Source organism: Anopheles funestus, chromosome 3RL, assembly GCF_943734845.2.
Source record: "Anopheles funestus chromosome 3RL, idAnoFuneDA-416_04, whole genome shotgun sequence".
Taxonomy (NCBI): Eukaryota; Metazoa; Arthropoda; class Insecta; order Diptera; family Culicidae; genus Anopheles; species Anopheles funestus.
The window spans coordinates 41899272-41914746 of record NC_064599.1 but is presented as its reverse complement, the minus strand read 5'-3'; the positions used below and the strand labels follow the sequence as shown (position 1 = coordinate 41914746).

The 15475-nt window shown below is 43.5% G+C and overlaps 1 protein-coding gene across 8 annotated transcripts in view; it reads left to right on the top strand.

Moving 5' to 3' along the window:
- Positions 1-15086, top strand: part of LOC125771879 (putative ferric-chelate reductase 1 homolog) — a 55137-nt gene extending 40051 nt beyond the window's left edge. For 7 of the 8 annotated variants that reach the window (XM_049443015.1, XM_049443013.1, XM_049443014.1 and 4 more), the window contains 7 exons: positions 11393-12159; positions 12242-12390; positions 12470-12626; positions 12699-12925; positions 13006-13362; positions 13697-13831; positions 13906-15086. In XM_049443015.1, coding sequence (XP_049298972.1) covers positions 11393-12159; positions 12242-12390; positions 12470-12626; positions 12699-12925; positions 13006-13362; positions 13697-13831; positions 13906-14043 — 1930 coding nt within the window. In that variant the 3' untranslated portion in view covers positions 14044-15086. The remainder of the gene's footprint in view (positions 1-11392; positions 12160-12241; positions 12391-12469; positions 12627-12698; positions 12926-13005; positions 13363-13696; positions 13832-13905) is intronic. The other variant, XM_049443016.1, reaches the window with a different exon arrangement.
- Positions 15087-15475: the final 389 nt, after the last annotated feature.

Here is a 15475-nt window from a genome sequence, read left to right as displayed (position 1 = left end):
GGTCAAGCGTACCAGGGTTGAGTGGGGTGGCATTTTCTTTTTTTTCTGCATTCCCTTCCTTCACTTTCAGCCTTGTATTCGTCTGCCTCCCGATGTTCTATACCAGGTGCATTGAAAGGGGAGGTGTTTTGATCGTTTTCATTCTACGCCACGCCACTGAGCTGCGAGAGTGTGTCCGGCAAACCTTTCGGTTTTGGTTCCGTACCGCAAGCACTCACTGTTCGGGTGGAAAATTCATTGTTGGGTGTGTTGAATAGGAAACAAGAAGATGTATACTGAAGGAAAAAGCTTTTCCCGTCCCCAGTCCCTAGCGGCAGTTTTGGACCTATGAGCCGCTTTGAGGACCGCTTTGTTATGGTTTATTGCAATGGGAGCTTAGGGGAGGATAGGGGCAATAAGGTGGAAAAAAGCTCGAAGGGGGCTGAGAATAAGCGTACCTTTGCTGGGTGCAGCTGGCCATTAAATTATGCTCTCAAGTAGGGCATGATGTAGTGCTTTCGATATCATGAGACTGAACCACGGGTACACAGCTATTGAGATATTGAGTCCAAGGAAAGAAGAAGCATGATACAAATGGCGCCCTGTGTGTGTGTGTGCGCGCGCGGTTTTTTTTATCGAAGAGCAAAAGAAATGAATATAAAAGCGAAGAAAAATAGAATAATGTACCTATATAAAACACCGAAAACTGTGCAAACAAATAACGCAGAAAATTCGCTCAAGTGGAAAAAGACAGTAGAAAACAACATGCAGACAAACGTTAACGGAGTAGTATATCCCGGCGTTTCCCAAAATAAGCAGAAAAAAACGTTGTTTTGCCACTTGTGAAAATTTGCCTTTAACACTGAATCAAACGCAAAAGTTTACCAGAAAAAAAGCTCAATCCCCGTGAGTGTTGATTGTTTTGTTCTCACACTTTTCTTGATGCTGCCCTCAGAGCGGCGCCTTTAGTGTATGTTTTGTTTGTTCCACCGGTTGGCTTTGATTTATGGGATCAATTTGATGGGTCTGGGAAGATACGGTAGCTGCATACTTCGGCATTTTGTTGTTGTTGGTCTATATAAACCATGAAGTTTGTCGATGTTTTGTTTTGCACCCTCAGGCACACTTATGTGCCTTAGTAGCCGTAAGTAAAGCAAGGGACGGTTAGAAGTTGTTGCGAACGCGACATATTATCATAGAACGAGCATACGAGAACTTTAAGTAATCATAAGCGAGGTAAAGCAGGTCATGGCCGATACGTATAAACAAAGACAAACCGGAACGCGTTCAGACCCTTAAGCGTTAAGCGAGAATCGAAGCATAATACGGTCACAGCGCGACACGCGAAAACATAAACAATCAGCGCGCGTTCTGATCTTAAGCGTTAGGTCGTACGTTCAGGCGATCATGTTCGGGCACCGGATATTGCAAATCGTTGACATGAATGCGAAATCACATCGTAAAACATCCAGTAAATTGGGTCATGGCGCGCTACGCATAGGCGTAAACAAACTCGGAAGTATGTTGGGATAAACATATGAATTTCGAACCTTAAGCGTAAATTGATCATGCTCGCGCACCAGCAAGGGAATCATAACAATCGACATAAACGCTGAGGATGCATTACGCGTGCTATGCTTAAACCCAAGAATGTTCTTAATGCTATCGTACGGAGATGATTCCATCTCGTTCTAATTCTTCATCTCACTTTTACTTTCAAAACTCAGAATCCATAGTTAGTATATAAGCCGGAAGAAATTATGAATAAAGACTCTCTTGCAATCTAAACCTCAAACGGGCGAGTTCGAAGCTCATTTCCGTCTTAGGTTCTGGCTAACCGGATACCCACGAAGATCCACAGCTAGATACTTGCTCTGGTTAACCCAGAGGCAAAGGCTAGTTGTCTGATCCAAGTTGATCTGAGAGGCCATCTTCCCGCAGAGCAGTTCCGCGTCATTTAAGTCCGCCTCGCCTGAGAAGTGCGACAGTTCCGCGACGCGAAAAGAAGCTGGCGCAAGAGCTTCAAATTGACTAGTCTTCGCATAGTCAATTCTGTACGGCGGACCCCGTAGTCCGATTTGTTCCCGTCAGCAACAAATGGTGGCTCCAGAGAGGAGTTTGCAATAGCTTGCGCGTAATTGCATCCTCAGGTGAACGAATTCACAAAGTACGGTGTGCTGTCGCCAAAAGAACAGCAGTGTGTTAAATTGTGTAGTGACAAGTAAAGTGAAGTGAAGCGCACGATTAATAATAAATAAAAAAAAAACTCTCAAATTAGTGCGTAGACTATCATAGTGTCACTATCCGAAAAAGAAAAACACACAGAAAGAAACATTTAAGAAAGAAATTTAATAGTGAGTCATCCGAAACAACGATCGAGAATCATTGTTCACGCTTCGCCAATAGGAGTCCAGTCGGTGCTTTAGGAAAGAAATTCGAACCGAGGTATCGGGTAAGTGAAATTATATTCTTATAAGCAAGGCTGGAAATCTTTGATTCGTCCAAGATGCCTTATCCATTTGTTTCAAATGACAAGGGCAGTTGCCGACTCTGTACAGCGGAGGATACCGCTGAGGAGAGTATGATTGCGTGCACAGAGTGTGACCGATGGTTTCACTTGAAATGTGCCAAGCTGACGCGGAAACCATCACCATCGGAGTGCTGGTTATGCCGCAAATGCCAACAGATTAAGTATGAACTTAATCGGCAAAAGGACGAGCTTAAAGCCTCTCTAGAAAGAGAGGCTAAGAATAAGGAGGAAATAAAGGTCCTTCAGGAAATAGAAGCGAGAAATAGGGATGAGCTCAGGGCCTTAACAGAAGGCGCAAATAAGGTTGAAATAGCCGAACAAGAATCAACCGAAGTAGAAGGAAGTTCAGTGAAAGAACAATCCTTTGAGAAAATGATTTCTCAATTAATAGTTAGCCAGCAACAGCAAACGAAAGAGTTCGTTAAACTGATGGCATCTAACGGTGGTGAATCCACCCAATTAGGGGTCCTGATCAAGAGACAGGCCTTAATGCAACTACCCAAATTCGATGGCAACCCTAAACAATGGCCAAACTTCAAGAAAACGTTTGACGACACATCCAAAGAAGGACAGTTTTCTAACCTAGAAAACTTAAATCGTCTCAAACAGGTTTTGCATGGAGCGGCTTATAGAGTCGTTCAGCAATTAATGATGGAAGCCGAAAATGTCCCAGAGATTATAAAACGTTTGGATGAAACTTTCGGAAGACCCGATTTGGTATATTTGGAGTTACTGAGCGATCTCCAAAAATTACGAAAGGATTCAAGAAGCATAATCTCGGACATGACTAACGCTTTAGAAAACATCGTTAAGAACGTGAACCTAATGGGTAGACCGACATACTTAAACGATCACAGGCTAGTGATGGATCTAACGGCCAAGTTACCGCATCACATTCAAGTGAAAAGAGCGGAACACATGGCAGCCGCATCATCATCACTAGACGTTCAAAATCTAGATGAATTATGTCGGTGGCTCAAACCATACGCCAAGACGGCGGAAATGATGAGTTCGATCGCGACTCATACGCAAAGGGGAAATGTTCATCTGCATGACCAGAAAGAGTCTGCAAAATCAGCCACGAATCAAAGGGGAAAACCAGCAAGACAGACAGTTAAAGGTTGTCTGATATGTAGCAAACCGCACGAAACGGTTAAATGCTTCACACTCGTAAAGCGAATTCCTTCAGAGCGACTGAAAATTGCAAGCGAAAAGCGATTGTGTTTTGGTTGTTTGAACTCAAATAAACACACAATAAACGATTGTAGAATCACTAAGCAATGTGGAATCGACGGGTGTTCAGAGAAGCACAATAAAATGCTTCATATGAGGCAAGTCGTTCCGATGCAATCAGAACAGATAAATAATCACCACAATGTGGAAGCAATAGGAACGACTTACTACCAGACCTTACCGGTCAGGTTAATAAACGGAGATAAGTCTATACAGACTTATGCGTTTTTGGACCCAGGATCGTCATTGACAATGATTGAAGCGAGTGTCGCTCGTCAACTGAATTTAACCGGGCCAAACATACCGCTTCAGCTCACTTGGGCACAAGGTATAAAAGCGGTCCAGGAAGCTAGCCAACAAGTTCAATTGGTCATTAAGGGTGCAACAAAAAAAGGTTTTCGCTTGAAGGATGTAAGAACCATCAAGGAATTGAGATTACCCATCCAATCACTACGCTTTGATGAAATGAGTGAAAAATATCCTCATTTAAAAGGGCTACCAATTAAAAATTTTGAAAACATTCGTCCTACAATTTTGATAGGACTGAATAATAATCATTTATTAATGGGGCTTAAGCACCGATACGGAAAACCAGAGGAACCAATTGGAATGAAAACTAGACTAGGTTGGTTAGTCTGTGGAAAATTAGATAACCACGCAATGTTACACCAAGATCACGCTATGATAATACAAGAAGACGAGAGCATGCGTGATATGATGCAAAAATACTTCTCCGTAGAAGACTTCGGAGTCAAACCGGTTGAGCAATTGCCGGAATCCAATGAAGAGAAACGTGCAAAGGCCATACTGAAAGATACCTTAAAATATAAAGATGGGCGATACGAAGTCGGTTTACTGTGGAAAAAAGATAGTCACGAATTTCCAGTGAGCCTTGATAACGCAATGTCAAGATTGAGGGGTTTAGAGAATAAACTCGCCAAGGACCCGGCTTTGAAGGAATGGGCTATGACAACCATCAAAAGTTACGTGGACAAGGGCTACGCAAGGAAACTGGAACCAGTGGAAATAATCAAAGATGTATCGCCATTGTTCTATTTACCCCATTTCATCGTAGTTAACGAAAATAAGTCTCCGCCCAAACCACGGTTGGTTTTTGATGCGGCAGCTAAGGTAAAAGGTCAATCCCTTAACTGCGCACTACTATCAGGGCCTGATAGTACAACCTCACTATTTGGAATTCTAGTAAGGTTCCGCGAAGGTAGATATGCGATTTGTGGTGACATTAAAGAAATGTTCCACCAAATAAAAATCCGAAAGGAAGATCAAAATGCTCAGCGTTTCATTTGGCGAGATTGTCAAAATCGATACCCGGATATGTATGTGATGCAAGTAATGACTTTCGGGTCAACATGCTCACCATCATGCGCTCAAGCGGCAAAAAATGCAAATGCTGAGCGCTTAAAGGATAAATATCCACTAGCCTTGTCACCAATAATAAATCAACATTATGTTGATGATTACGATGACAGTTTTAATTCACTGGATGTTGCGAAAGAAACTATAAAACAAGTAATTCAAGCGCACGACGAAGGTGGATTTTTCATCACTAAGTTCTGCTCCAACAGCAAAGAACTTATTGCGTCCATTCCGCAGGACAGGGTAGACCCCGAAGCAATAAAAATACTTGACGAACAAGAAGGAGAATCTTCCAAGATTTTGGGAATTTATTGGAATACGGCAAAGGATAAGATAGGATTCCGAGCCAAACTTGAAGCTCTTCCAAAGGACGTGTTCAATAGATTGAGACCGCCTACCAAACGGGAAGTATTATCCTTCATTATGAGTTTTTTCGATCCGTTAGGATTAATCTCGCATATAACGATTCATGGGAAAATGCTGATGCAGGAGTTGCACAAAGAAACAAGTGAATGGGATGTGCCAGTATCACAGAAATTGTTTGAAATGTGGAATTCGTGCCTTGAGAGCATTAAACAAGCAAACCACATTAAAATTCCGAGATGGATTTTAAACACTCCTGGTTCGGATATGGAAATGCACATTTTTGTTGATGCTTCCGAAAAAGCTTTCTCAGCAGTAATTTACGCAAGAAGCAAAGGAAATTGCGGAAAACCGCATGTACAACTTCTTGTAGCTAAGGCCAGAGTGGCTCCGATAAAAAGGCTATCAATTCCTCGATTGGAACTACAAGCGGCATTGTTGGGGGTAAGACTGCTGGACACTATCAAGAAAGAAACAAGGTTAAAAATCTCAAGATCAATTTTTTGGAGTGATTCAAAAACGGTGCTTGCATGGATAAGCTCGGCACACCGCAAGTATAAGCAATTTGTCGCTCATAGAATCGGAGAAATATTAGAATCAACAACCGTGGATCAATGGAGGTGGGTACCGTCAGTACAAAACCCTGCAGATGAGGCGACTAAAAAGGTAACAAGACAATCGATATGGCTAACTGGCCCAGAATTCCTTAAAGCACCCGAAAAGGATTGGCCGGAATCAAGCGTTGCGGAAACAAACGAAGAAGTAAGCTTCGTAAATATGCATATCGCAGACGAGAATTACATACAAGAAATGAAATTTTCCAATTGGTGGAAATTAATAATTCGCGTATGCATATTGATGAAAATCATAGAATATGGGCTAAAACGTAAAACTTTCAGGAAATCTTATACGGTTGAGGATCGTATTAGAGCCGAGAACATCCTGTATCGAAAGGCCCAAAAAGATGTTTACCCTGACGAGGTCCAGGATCTTACACAAAACAAAGAGTTGACAACAATAGGACCATTGTCGAAACTCACTCCCATGTTAGACGACAGTGGGGTCATGCGTTTCAGAAGTAGATTGGAATATGCAGAAAGACTGCCTAGACCAACAAGGGTGCCAATCATATTACCAAAACACCACCATATCACGCACCTCATAATACAATGGCACCACGAAATGTATAACCACCAGTCTGATAAAACAGTTCTATCCATTTTACAACAAAAATATTACATAGTTGGACTGAATACAACATTTCGTTATGTAAAGGCCAGATGCCAACATTGTAAGAACGCTAAGGCGAAACCGATACCGCCAATAATGGCGCCATTACCTACTTGCCGAACAGATGCCTTTGTCTATCCGTTCGCGCATACGGGTATTGATTACTTTGGACCTTTCGATGTAGCCGTTAAGCGTTCAACCGAAAAACGATGGGGTGTCATTTTTACATGTTTGACAACACGCGCAAGTCATATTGAATTAGCGGAAAAACTGGACACCGATTCGTTTCTACTTTGCTTTATGAACTTCCAAGGAAGAAGAGGTGCTATATCGCAAGTATATAGCGACAACGGCACTAATTTCGTTGGAGCAAATAATGAATTACTGCAACTAATCAAACAAATCGACTCCGTAATGACTAAAGGTGAAGCAATGAAATTAAATATCGCCTGGCATTTCAACCCGCCAGTAGCACCACACTTCGGCGGGTCTTGGGAAAGATTAATCCGAATTATAAAATCCAATCTGAAGGGGATGATATACTGCAGACCGCATCGTCCACCTACTATCGAAACATTAAGGGGCGCGTTAATACATGCGGAATTCATCTTAAATTCACGACCTCTTACGCATATTCCGCTTAATCACGAGGACGATGAAGCATTGACGCCTTTTCACATTCTTATTGGGAGAGCCGGAACTTATTCTGTACCGACGGAGTTCCAAACTCATAACTTGGAACGACAACATTGGCGTCTGGCGTTACACTATGGGAAAGTGTTCTGGGAAAAATGGAAGAAGGAATATCTTCCATTAATAGCTCAACGCCCAAAATGGAACCAATCTACCGAGCCATTGAAAATTGATGATATAGTAATAATCACAGACAGTAACACAAACAAGCTCGGCTCATGGTTAAAAGGACGCGTAATTGACGTACAAAAGGGTAAAGACGGACAAGTAAGATCAGCTGAAGTGAAAACTACACAAGGCACGTACCGCAGACCCGTTACCGGTCTAGCAATTTTAGACGTTTATAACAAACAAAACGTCGTAAAACAAGGGGACAAAAGGCAGACGAAGGGGCAAAATTCGTCAGAAAAGGCCTTCATAGGAGTTCATGCAGAAGACACCACCGCCAAAGGTGATGAATTTCCAATAATGCGTAAGGGTAAGAAACGTCGAATAAAACCTTGCGCATGGAACGCCAAGATCCTAAAAGCTAACACAAAATATGTCACAGCTACAAAGGAAGGAAACGGGCGTGTGAAAATAGACCAGTCGAATTCTGCCAACACTACCTGGGGAAAATACAATCCATGGAATATCGCAATAATAATGTTGCTTCTCATTTCAGCTCAAGCCTTCGGCAGTCCAGTAAACGGTTTGATTGCATATGACTGTGCAAACGATAATATCAACATAACCAGTTATTCTCTAATGAAAGTAGCCTCTTGCATGCCTCAGTTAACGAACATAACTACTGTTGAGACAAAAATTCAGGTGTTACAACGCAGTCCGAAAACGTTAACACGCGTTCGCCAATGTAAAGTAATTATCAAACGTTCCATTAAACACTGCGGAGCTTGGTCTCACACTTCCGAATATGAAAACGGATTCGCGTATATAGTCAAAGAATTTACACCAGACGAATGTAGACATGCTCAAACGGTAGGCGAAATTTCACTCTCTGTCGATAATAAGGTTAGGGAAATTGGTCGCAATCAAACAACCCGGGGGCAAACGTTAATCGTCGGCAGCGTCAAGGGCTCATCTTGCGTCGGAGGTCTCTACACGACATCATCTAACAGGTGGGAAGACGCCTTGGTGTACTACGAGTATGAGATCAGCATGTTTGACTACACCGCAACGGCAGACATCGAAGAAGATCTAGTAACGCTTCGAAATGGCATCGTATGTCCATACAGTGTTGGTTGGTGTTTGGATACTGAATACGGCTATCTCACCTGGGAGGTAGACCATCAAAAACTGTGCGAAAGAACCGACTTCGAAATCATCTATGAAGGCACAGTTAACAAGACCTTTAACAACGACGGAAGCGATGATACAAAGGCCGTGTATACTCTCATAACACACGAGCAAATGTTTTCTATAAGGGCGCGCGATGTCAAGCAAATCTGCGGGTTTGACAGTTACAATACAGATCACCCGAGAATCTTTATACTTGAGTTAAACGGTTACCAATCGCCGTTTAAACGCAAGGCGGTAAATGGGAGAAACCTGGATCTCTTTACCTATTTCAACTCAAAAATAACGTTGGTGGAAAGCTACCTCGGTCAAAAGCTAAACGACGTCTACACAACAGTAATGACGGAAATGTGCAAGGTCGATAAAGCTCTAATGGAAACCAAGTTAACGCTCGCACGTCTCAACCCTAGCGAATTTGTTTCCAATCTGATTAAACGACCAGGTCACACGGCGGTAGTCGCAGCGGAGGTGCTGTACATTATTGAGTGCAAGCCGGTCTTCGTCACCTACGAGAGGAAGGATGACTGTTATCAAGAAATACCGGTGATATACAACAACCGCTCCATGTTCATCGCACCAGTAACTAGGGTGTTACAAATAAGAGGTACCCAAATAGACTGCACTCCACTTCTGCCCGCTAAATTCAACATCGGCGGAAGATGGTATACTACAGACCAGAGGTTGAGAGAAACGACGCCACCGCAAGAACTAACGACGGATGTTGTCACGAAATGGTCATATACTCCCTTACCAAGTCTAATGGAAAGTGGTGTGTATGACTACGAAAACCTGCAACGGATGAAGGACATGGTGTATGAGCAGAGTGACAAAAGAATTGCTTCTTCGGTCGTACACAAGATAATGTCGGGCCAGCATCCGAATCTTCAAGGCTTCTCGTTTGATACATTAATCTCCGAGAATATCATCCACAACGCCCTTGAGAAGTATTGGTCTAAATTCATATCGTGGACAACATGGTTGGGCAACATAACATCGACAGCGCTTGGTATCTACATCCTCGCCAGAGCTCTCAAATTCATCATTGACACCATAATACACGGTAGAATACTGTACGACATCTATGGAATCGGCTGGCAGCTCTTAGCTGCATTCTGGGATTCATTGACGAATCTGTTATCACATCGAAACCATATGATGAACAATCGACCTACAAACGCACCACCAGAAGCGGCCACGACGATTGATCAAAACGACGAAGACATTCAAACACACCGCCTTCCAAACACCAAAACCAAGCTGTACCCCAACACAAGTATGGAATTGAGAAATCTTCAAGTTGCCGCGACGACTTCAGACCACGCAAGCTCCGCAGCATCGGCAACTTCTTCAAGTCATCAACTATGACAGCAAAACACGTCAAAATCAGGTAGCGTTTTAATGAGAGTGAAATTGATTAGAGAGAAAAATAATGTCGCGTCAATCGGTAAAACTAGCAGGTAGTTTTACCAGGGGTGGAATGTTGCGAACGCGACATATTATCATAGAACGAGCATACGAGAACTTTAAGTAATCATAAGCGAGGTAAAGCAGGTCATGGCCGATACGTATAAACAAAGACAAACCGGAACGCGTTCAGACCCTTAAGCGTTAAGCGAGAATCGAAGCATAATACGGTCACAGCGCGACACGCGAAAACATAAACAATCAGCGCGCGTTCTGATCTTAAGCGTTAGGTCGTACGTTCAGGCGATCATGTTCGGGCACCGGATATTGCAAATCGTTGACATGAATGCGAAATCACATCGTAAAACATCCAGTAAATTGGGTCATGGCGCGCTACGCATAGGCGTAAACAAACTCGGAAGTATGTTGGGATAAACATATGAATTTCGAACCTTAAGCGTAAATTGATCATGCTCGCGCACCAGCAAGGGAATCATAACAATCGACATAAACGCTGAGGATGCATTACGCGTGCTATGCTTAAACCCAAGAATGTTCTTAATGCTATCGTACGGAGATGATTCCATCTCGTTCTAATTCTTCATCTCACTTTTACTTTCAAAACTCAGAATCCATAGTTAGTATATAAGCCGGAAGAAATTATGAATAAAGACTCTCTTGCAATCTAAACCTCAAACGGGCGAGTTCGAAGCTCATTTCCGTCTTAGGTTCTGGCTAACCGGATACCCACGAAGATCCACAGCTAGATACTTGCTCTGGTTAACCCAGAGGCAAAGGCTAGTTGTCTGATCCAAGTTGATCTGAGAGGCCATCTTCCCGCAGAGCAGTTCCGCGTCATTTAAGTCCGCCTCGCCTGAGAAGTGCGACAGTTCCGCGACGCGAAAAGAAGCTGGCGCAAGAGCTTCAAATTGACTAGTCTTCGCATAGTCAATTCTGTACGGCGGACCCCGTAGTCCGATTTGTTCCCGTCAGCAACAGAAGTCGTTAAAGAATTGAGAGGTTCCGAGCTTTTCCGAGGTACAAAAACGCCCGACCGGTCGGTATGGAATCACTTACGAATTAAGCCATGATAAATGTGTCAATAATGATTAGATTTATTGGTTTCACTTTTTATCCGTATCGTGCCATTTGGCGTGACACGTTAGGGAGCAAAATTTGAACAATAAAGAAAATTCTACACCTTAAGGAATAAATAAAAACATTTTTTATTAAAGATTTAAAAACAAATTCCAATGCTAGATTTTTCATTTATTCTTTTCAACACAGGAATAGATTTCCGTTCGCCATGTTACCTTTACTTTGCTTGGCCCTGGTGCTGAGCACGCTGGTACCCTCGCATGGGCTACCCGGCGGTGCGCCAACATCGGTTTGCGACAGTATGCAACCGTTACATCAAGCATATTTACCACTGAAGACCAAGACACCGTTTCTGATCACCCCTCAATCGTCCGTGATCGGTAGCGGTCAGACGCTCAAGATCGATATCGAATCATTCCCGGCCAATATAATGTTCAAGGGCTACATGATCCAGGGACGTGCTGCTGATCCACCGAACAACATAGTCGGCCACTTCGTAAACACGGATCCTACCGCGATCAAGCTGATCGACTGTCAGGCTGAAGGAGATACGGCAACACATACCTCTACCGCTCAGAAACAGGAGCTGACGCTCGAATGGATCGCACCGGACAACTTTGTCGGCGATGTGGTTTTTAACGCAACGATCGCACCGGATTTCGATAAGTTCTGGGTGGGTATTCCCTCGGAGCGGGTACGTGTGGTGGCTAGCTCCACAACGATAGCACCTGGAACGGCATCAACCAAGCGTACGACGACCACTACTACCGTTCCACCTTATCGGCCACCACAAACCGCAGCACCAGTTAAAGCGGACCCAATCTACGATGCGTGTGGACAGAGCAAGGGTTGCTTCGGTTTTCCCGAGGGATGTGTAGACAGCAAGAACTGCCGGGCTGTGGTTACGATCGCGGTGCTGGGTGCACGCTACGTATTCGAAATGAAAGCAGGATACAGTGAGTAGAGCCCAAAACAGGAAAATGGTGTTTGCGTTTGCATCATGACTGGAGATTGATTGATTTTGTTTGATTTTTCCAGATAGCCCGGCCTACGTTGCTCTCGGACTGTCCGATGACGCCAAGATGGGTGATGATTCCGTGATCGAGTGCGTACCTGAACAGGGTACGGTTAATACGTACGCCTCGTGGACCACTGTCGGACCATACGGATCAACGCGTTTGGGTGTTGTTAGTATCTAGTTGCTCTTGAACATGCGATGAAATACCTACGAATAAACAACATTTTCTTTTCCCACTCTTCAACTAGCCTCAAAACATCTTCCAAGTGATGGAAAAGTCGTACAATGATGGTGTGATTTACTGCAAACTGGAACGCGATGCCGTCAGCATGGTTAAGGGCAAGAAGTTTGATCTTGTAAATGATAAATTCCATCTGTTGATAGCCGCTGGATCATCCGTGGAATGTAAGTGTGATGCTACATTTTAATAATGCGCTTGTTTTTCAAATGCTAAACCGTGATTCCTTTCTATTGTAGCAACGAATGTTAACTATCACGATATCGGTCGCCACGTGTCGGGCAGCCCTCAATCTTTGGCTGAAGTTGGTCCGGTTCAGGGATCGTCCAAGCTGCTGTTGCGTCTACACGGTGCATTCATGATCACGGCGTGGATCGGTACGGCTTCGCTTGGTATTCTGATCGCTCGCTACTTCCGCCAGACGTGGGTCGGAAGTCAGATGTGTGGCAAAGATCAGTGGTTTGCGGTAAGTGGATGCAAGAGCGATTGTAAAGAACGTCGATCGTAACTCTTTTCCCCCCCCCCCCCGTTTATTTGCATTAACAGTGGCATCGATTCCTGATGGTGGTTACGTGGGCACTCACGGTCGCTGGTATTGTGGTGATCTTTGTTGAGATCGGTGGCTGGTCGCAGGTGCGTAACCCACACGCTATTCTGGGTATTGTGACGACCGTACTGTGTTTCCTGCAACCGATCGGTGCATTCTTCCGGCCTCATCCTGGCTCGAGCAAGCGGCCCATCTTTAACTGGCTCCACTGGCTTGGTGGTAATTTGGCGCATGTGATCGCGATCGTTGCCATCTTCTTCGCTGTCCAGCTGCAGAAGGCCGAACTGCCCGAATGGATGGACTTTATGCTTGTCGCTTTCGTCGGATTCCATGTGTTCATGCATCTGATCTTCTCCGTGAGTATCATTGGCCGTGTACCAAGTGTGTGTGTGTGTGTTTCATCGTCTCTACTGCACTGCATTTGCGGCTCGTTTGTAATCGAGCTATTAACGATCGAACCGAACCGGTTCGTACTGGGTTGAAATATTACTGTGCACATTACATCCATCCATCTCTGGTGCTCAGACTCGTCGTGTTGTAAATAAGCAGCATTGAATCGTTATCGTTCGCACATAAGCTGTAAATACACATTGTTTCCCTAACCGATGTCAGGCTTTTCCTCTTCCGGTACTAACCCCGGGTTGAGTTGCGTCCCCCCGAATGGTTCGTCTGCATTGCATTAATATGTAGATCTTCTCCTGGATACAGATCGGTGGCTGCGTAAGCGAGCGAAGAAGTGGCCAGCGTGTGACGTCCTTCCCAATGGCCGATATGACGCCGTCGCGAAATTCCATGAGCTCCAGCGAACGGAAACAGGATGCTGCTGTATGTTCTCTACATCTGGTGGCTGTTATTTGCAAAGATTTTAAATGCATGTTTGCACTTCTTATCTCTTACAGTTCTCGGGCTTCCGCAAGTCGATGCTGTTCCTGTACATTCTGATCGTGTTCGGTCTGGTCATTGCGATGGTAGTGATTATCGTCTTAGCACCAATCGAAGCCGCTTACAATAGTATCAAGGAGCAGATCATGAACTAAAAGCATTAGCCATCAAAAAGGATAAACTAACGCGATTAGCTGTACGGGTGCAGGCAGCCACGAGAACAAACGCGTCATCTGCTAACCAACGAGAAGGTTCAAAATGTAGGCGGGTTGTGTACTATTACTATTCTAGAGAGGCAACTCTAGCGGGCGATAGTAGAAGAACACAATGAATTTTATACGCTCGTTTCGTAAATAACGTGACATATTTAAAGCAGCAACAGCAGTATAACATGAAACCAACAACGAATAGGTTACAACGGAAAGATCTGCTAAGCGATATTGTAGATAACAGGTTTTTTTTTTCTTCTTCAAATCCTTCCCCCCGTTAGTCAGTATATTTCCCTTTATCCTTTCCAACCTGTATTGGTTCGTCTCTTTATGTAAACGTAAGCGATCGTTATATTGATCGGTTTTTTGAATGTGTATTATTTGTCGAAAAGAAGAGGAACGAAAAACAGTGTCCAATCGATCCCACTCTAGTATCCCTCCACAGAAAAAAAACAAACAAAAAAGCAGGTGTCGGGTGCGGGAAGCTATGCGTATCGAAATTGCAACCATTTTGTTCCCGTATCCCGAGATGTACAGAGCTAAGATGTGAAATATTTATAAACGAAAGCATAGCTGGCCGCATTAGACAGAATGTGTGTGTACTTACGTCCATAGGTAAAGCGGATGTGCCTTAAGGGTATCAACAGTAGTAACTGTGTGCATTTTGTAAAAGTTTGTTTCGTGTAAGATTACTTCCGTCCTCCGGCGTCTTCCGGTGTAGCGAAACCCGCAGCCAGATACGCTGGTGTTTGTGTTCGTCTCCCTTAGGCTGTTCAATAATAGCTATCCAGTCCTGTAGACGTTTGCTGGTGATTACAAACACACAGCAAAGCACAATCACAAGTTTCAGAATAAACCCGAAAACAACAACCAGTACTGTATTATGCAAGACGAAACGCAACGCTCATTTGTGTAGGCCGGCTAGCTTTAGGAGCGTATTTAAGTTGAAACATAATAAATGTTGCCATTGCTAAAACGTTAACAGAAAAGTCTGTTGTTTTTTTTCGTATTTTAAGATGATTGAACAACCGAACCGAAATGGAAAACAACAGTTGTATTGTGCATTATACTTAATTAAAACAACAAAATGTAGGAAGAAACAAATTTGGTAATATGATACAAGATGGTAGAATAATAAGCTAGCTAGCAATAAACTGGAATTAAGCTTAATAATCAGACAACAACTATTGCAAAGATGGTGCTGATTCTTTGTTTGGTCCTTTTGAACAGTTTTAATGAACAGTAAATTTTTGATTAAAACAGAACTAATGAAATAAAGTAAAAAAGCCTCGCTGTTTGTTTTTTTTAGAAAAGGGCCTGGTATGGCTATTTAGCAACGACGATTTTTGTTTTAAATTTGAAAAGATTTTTCAATCGA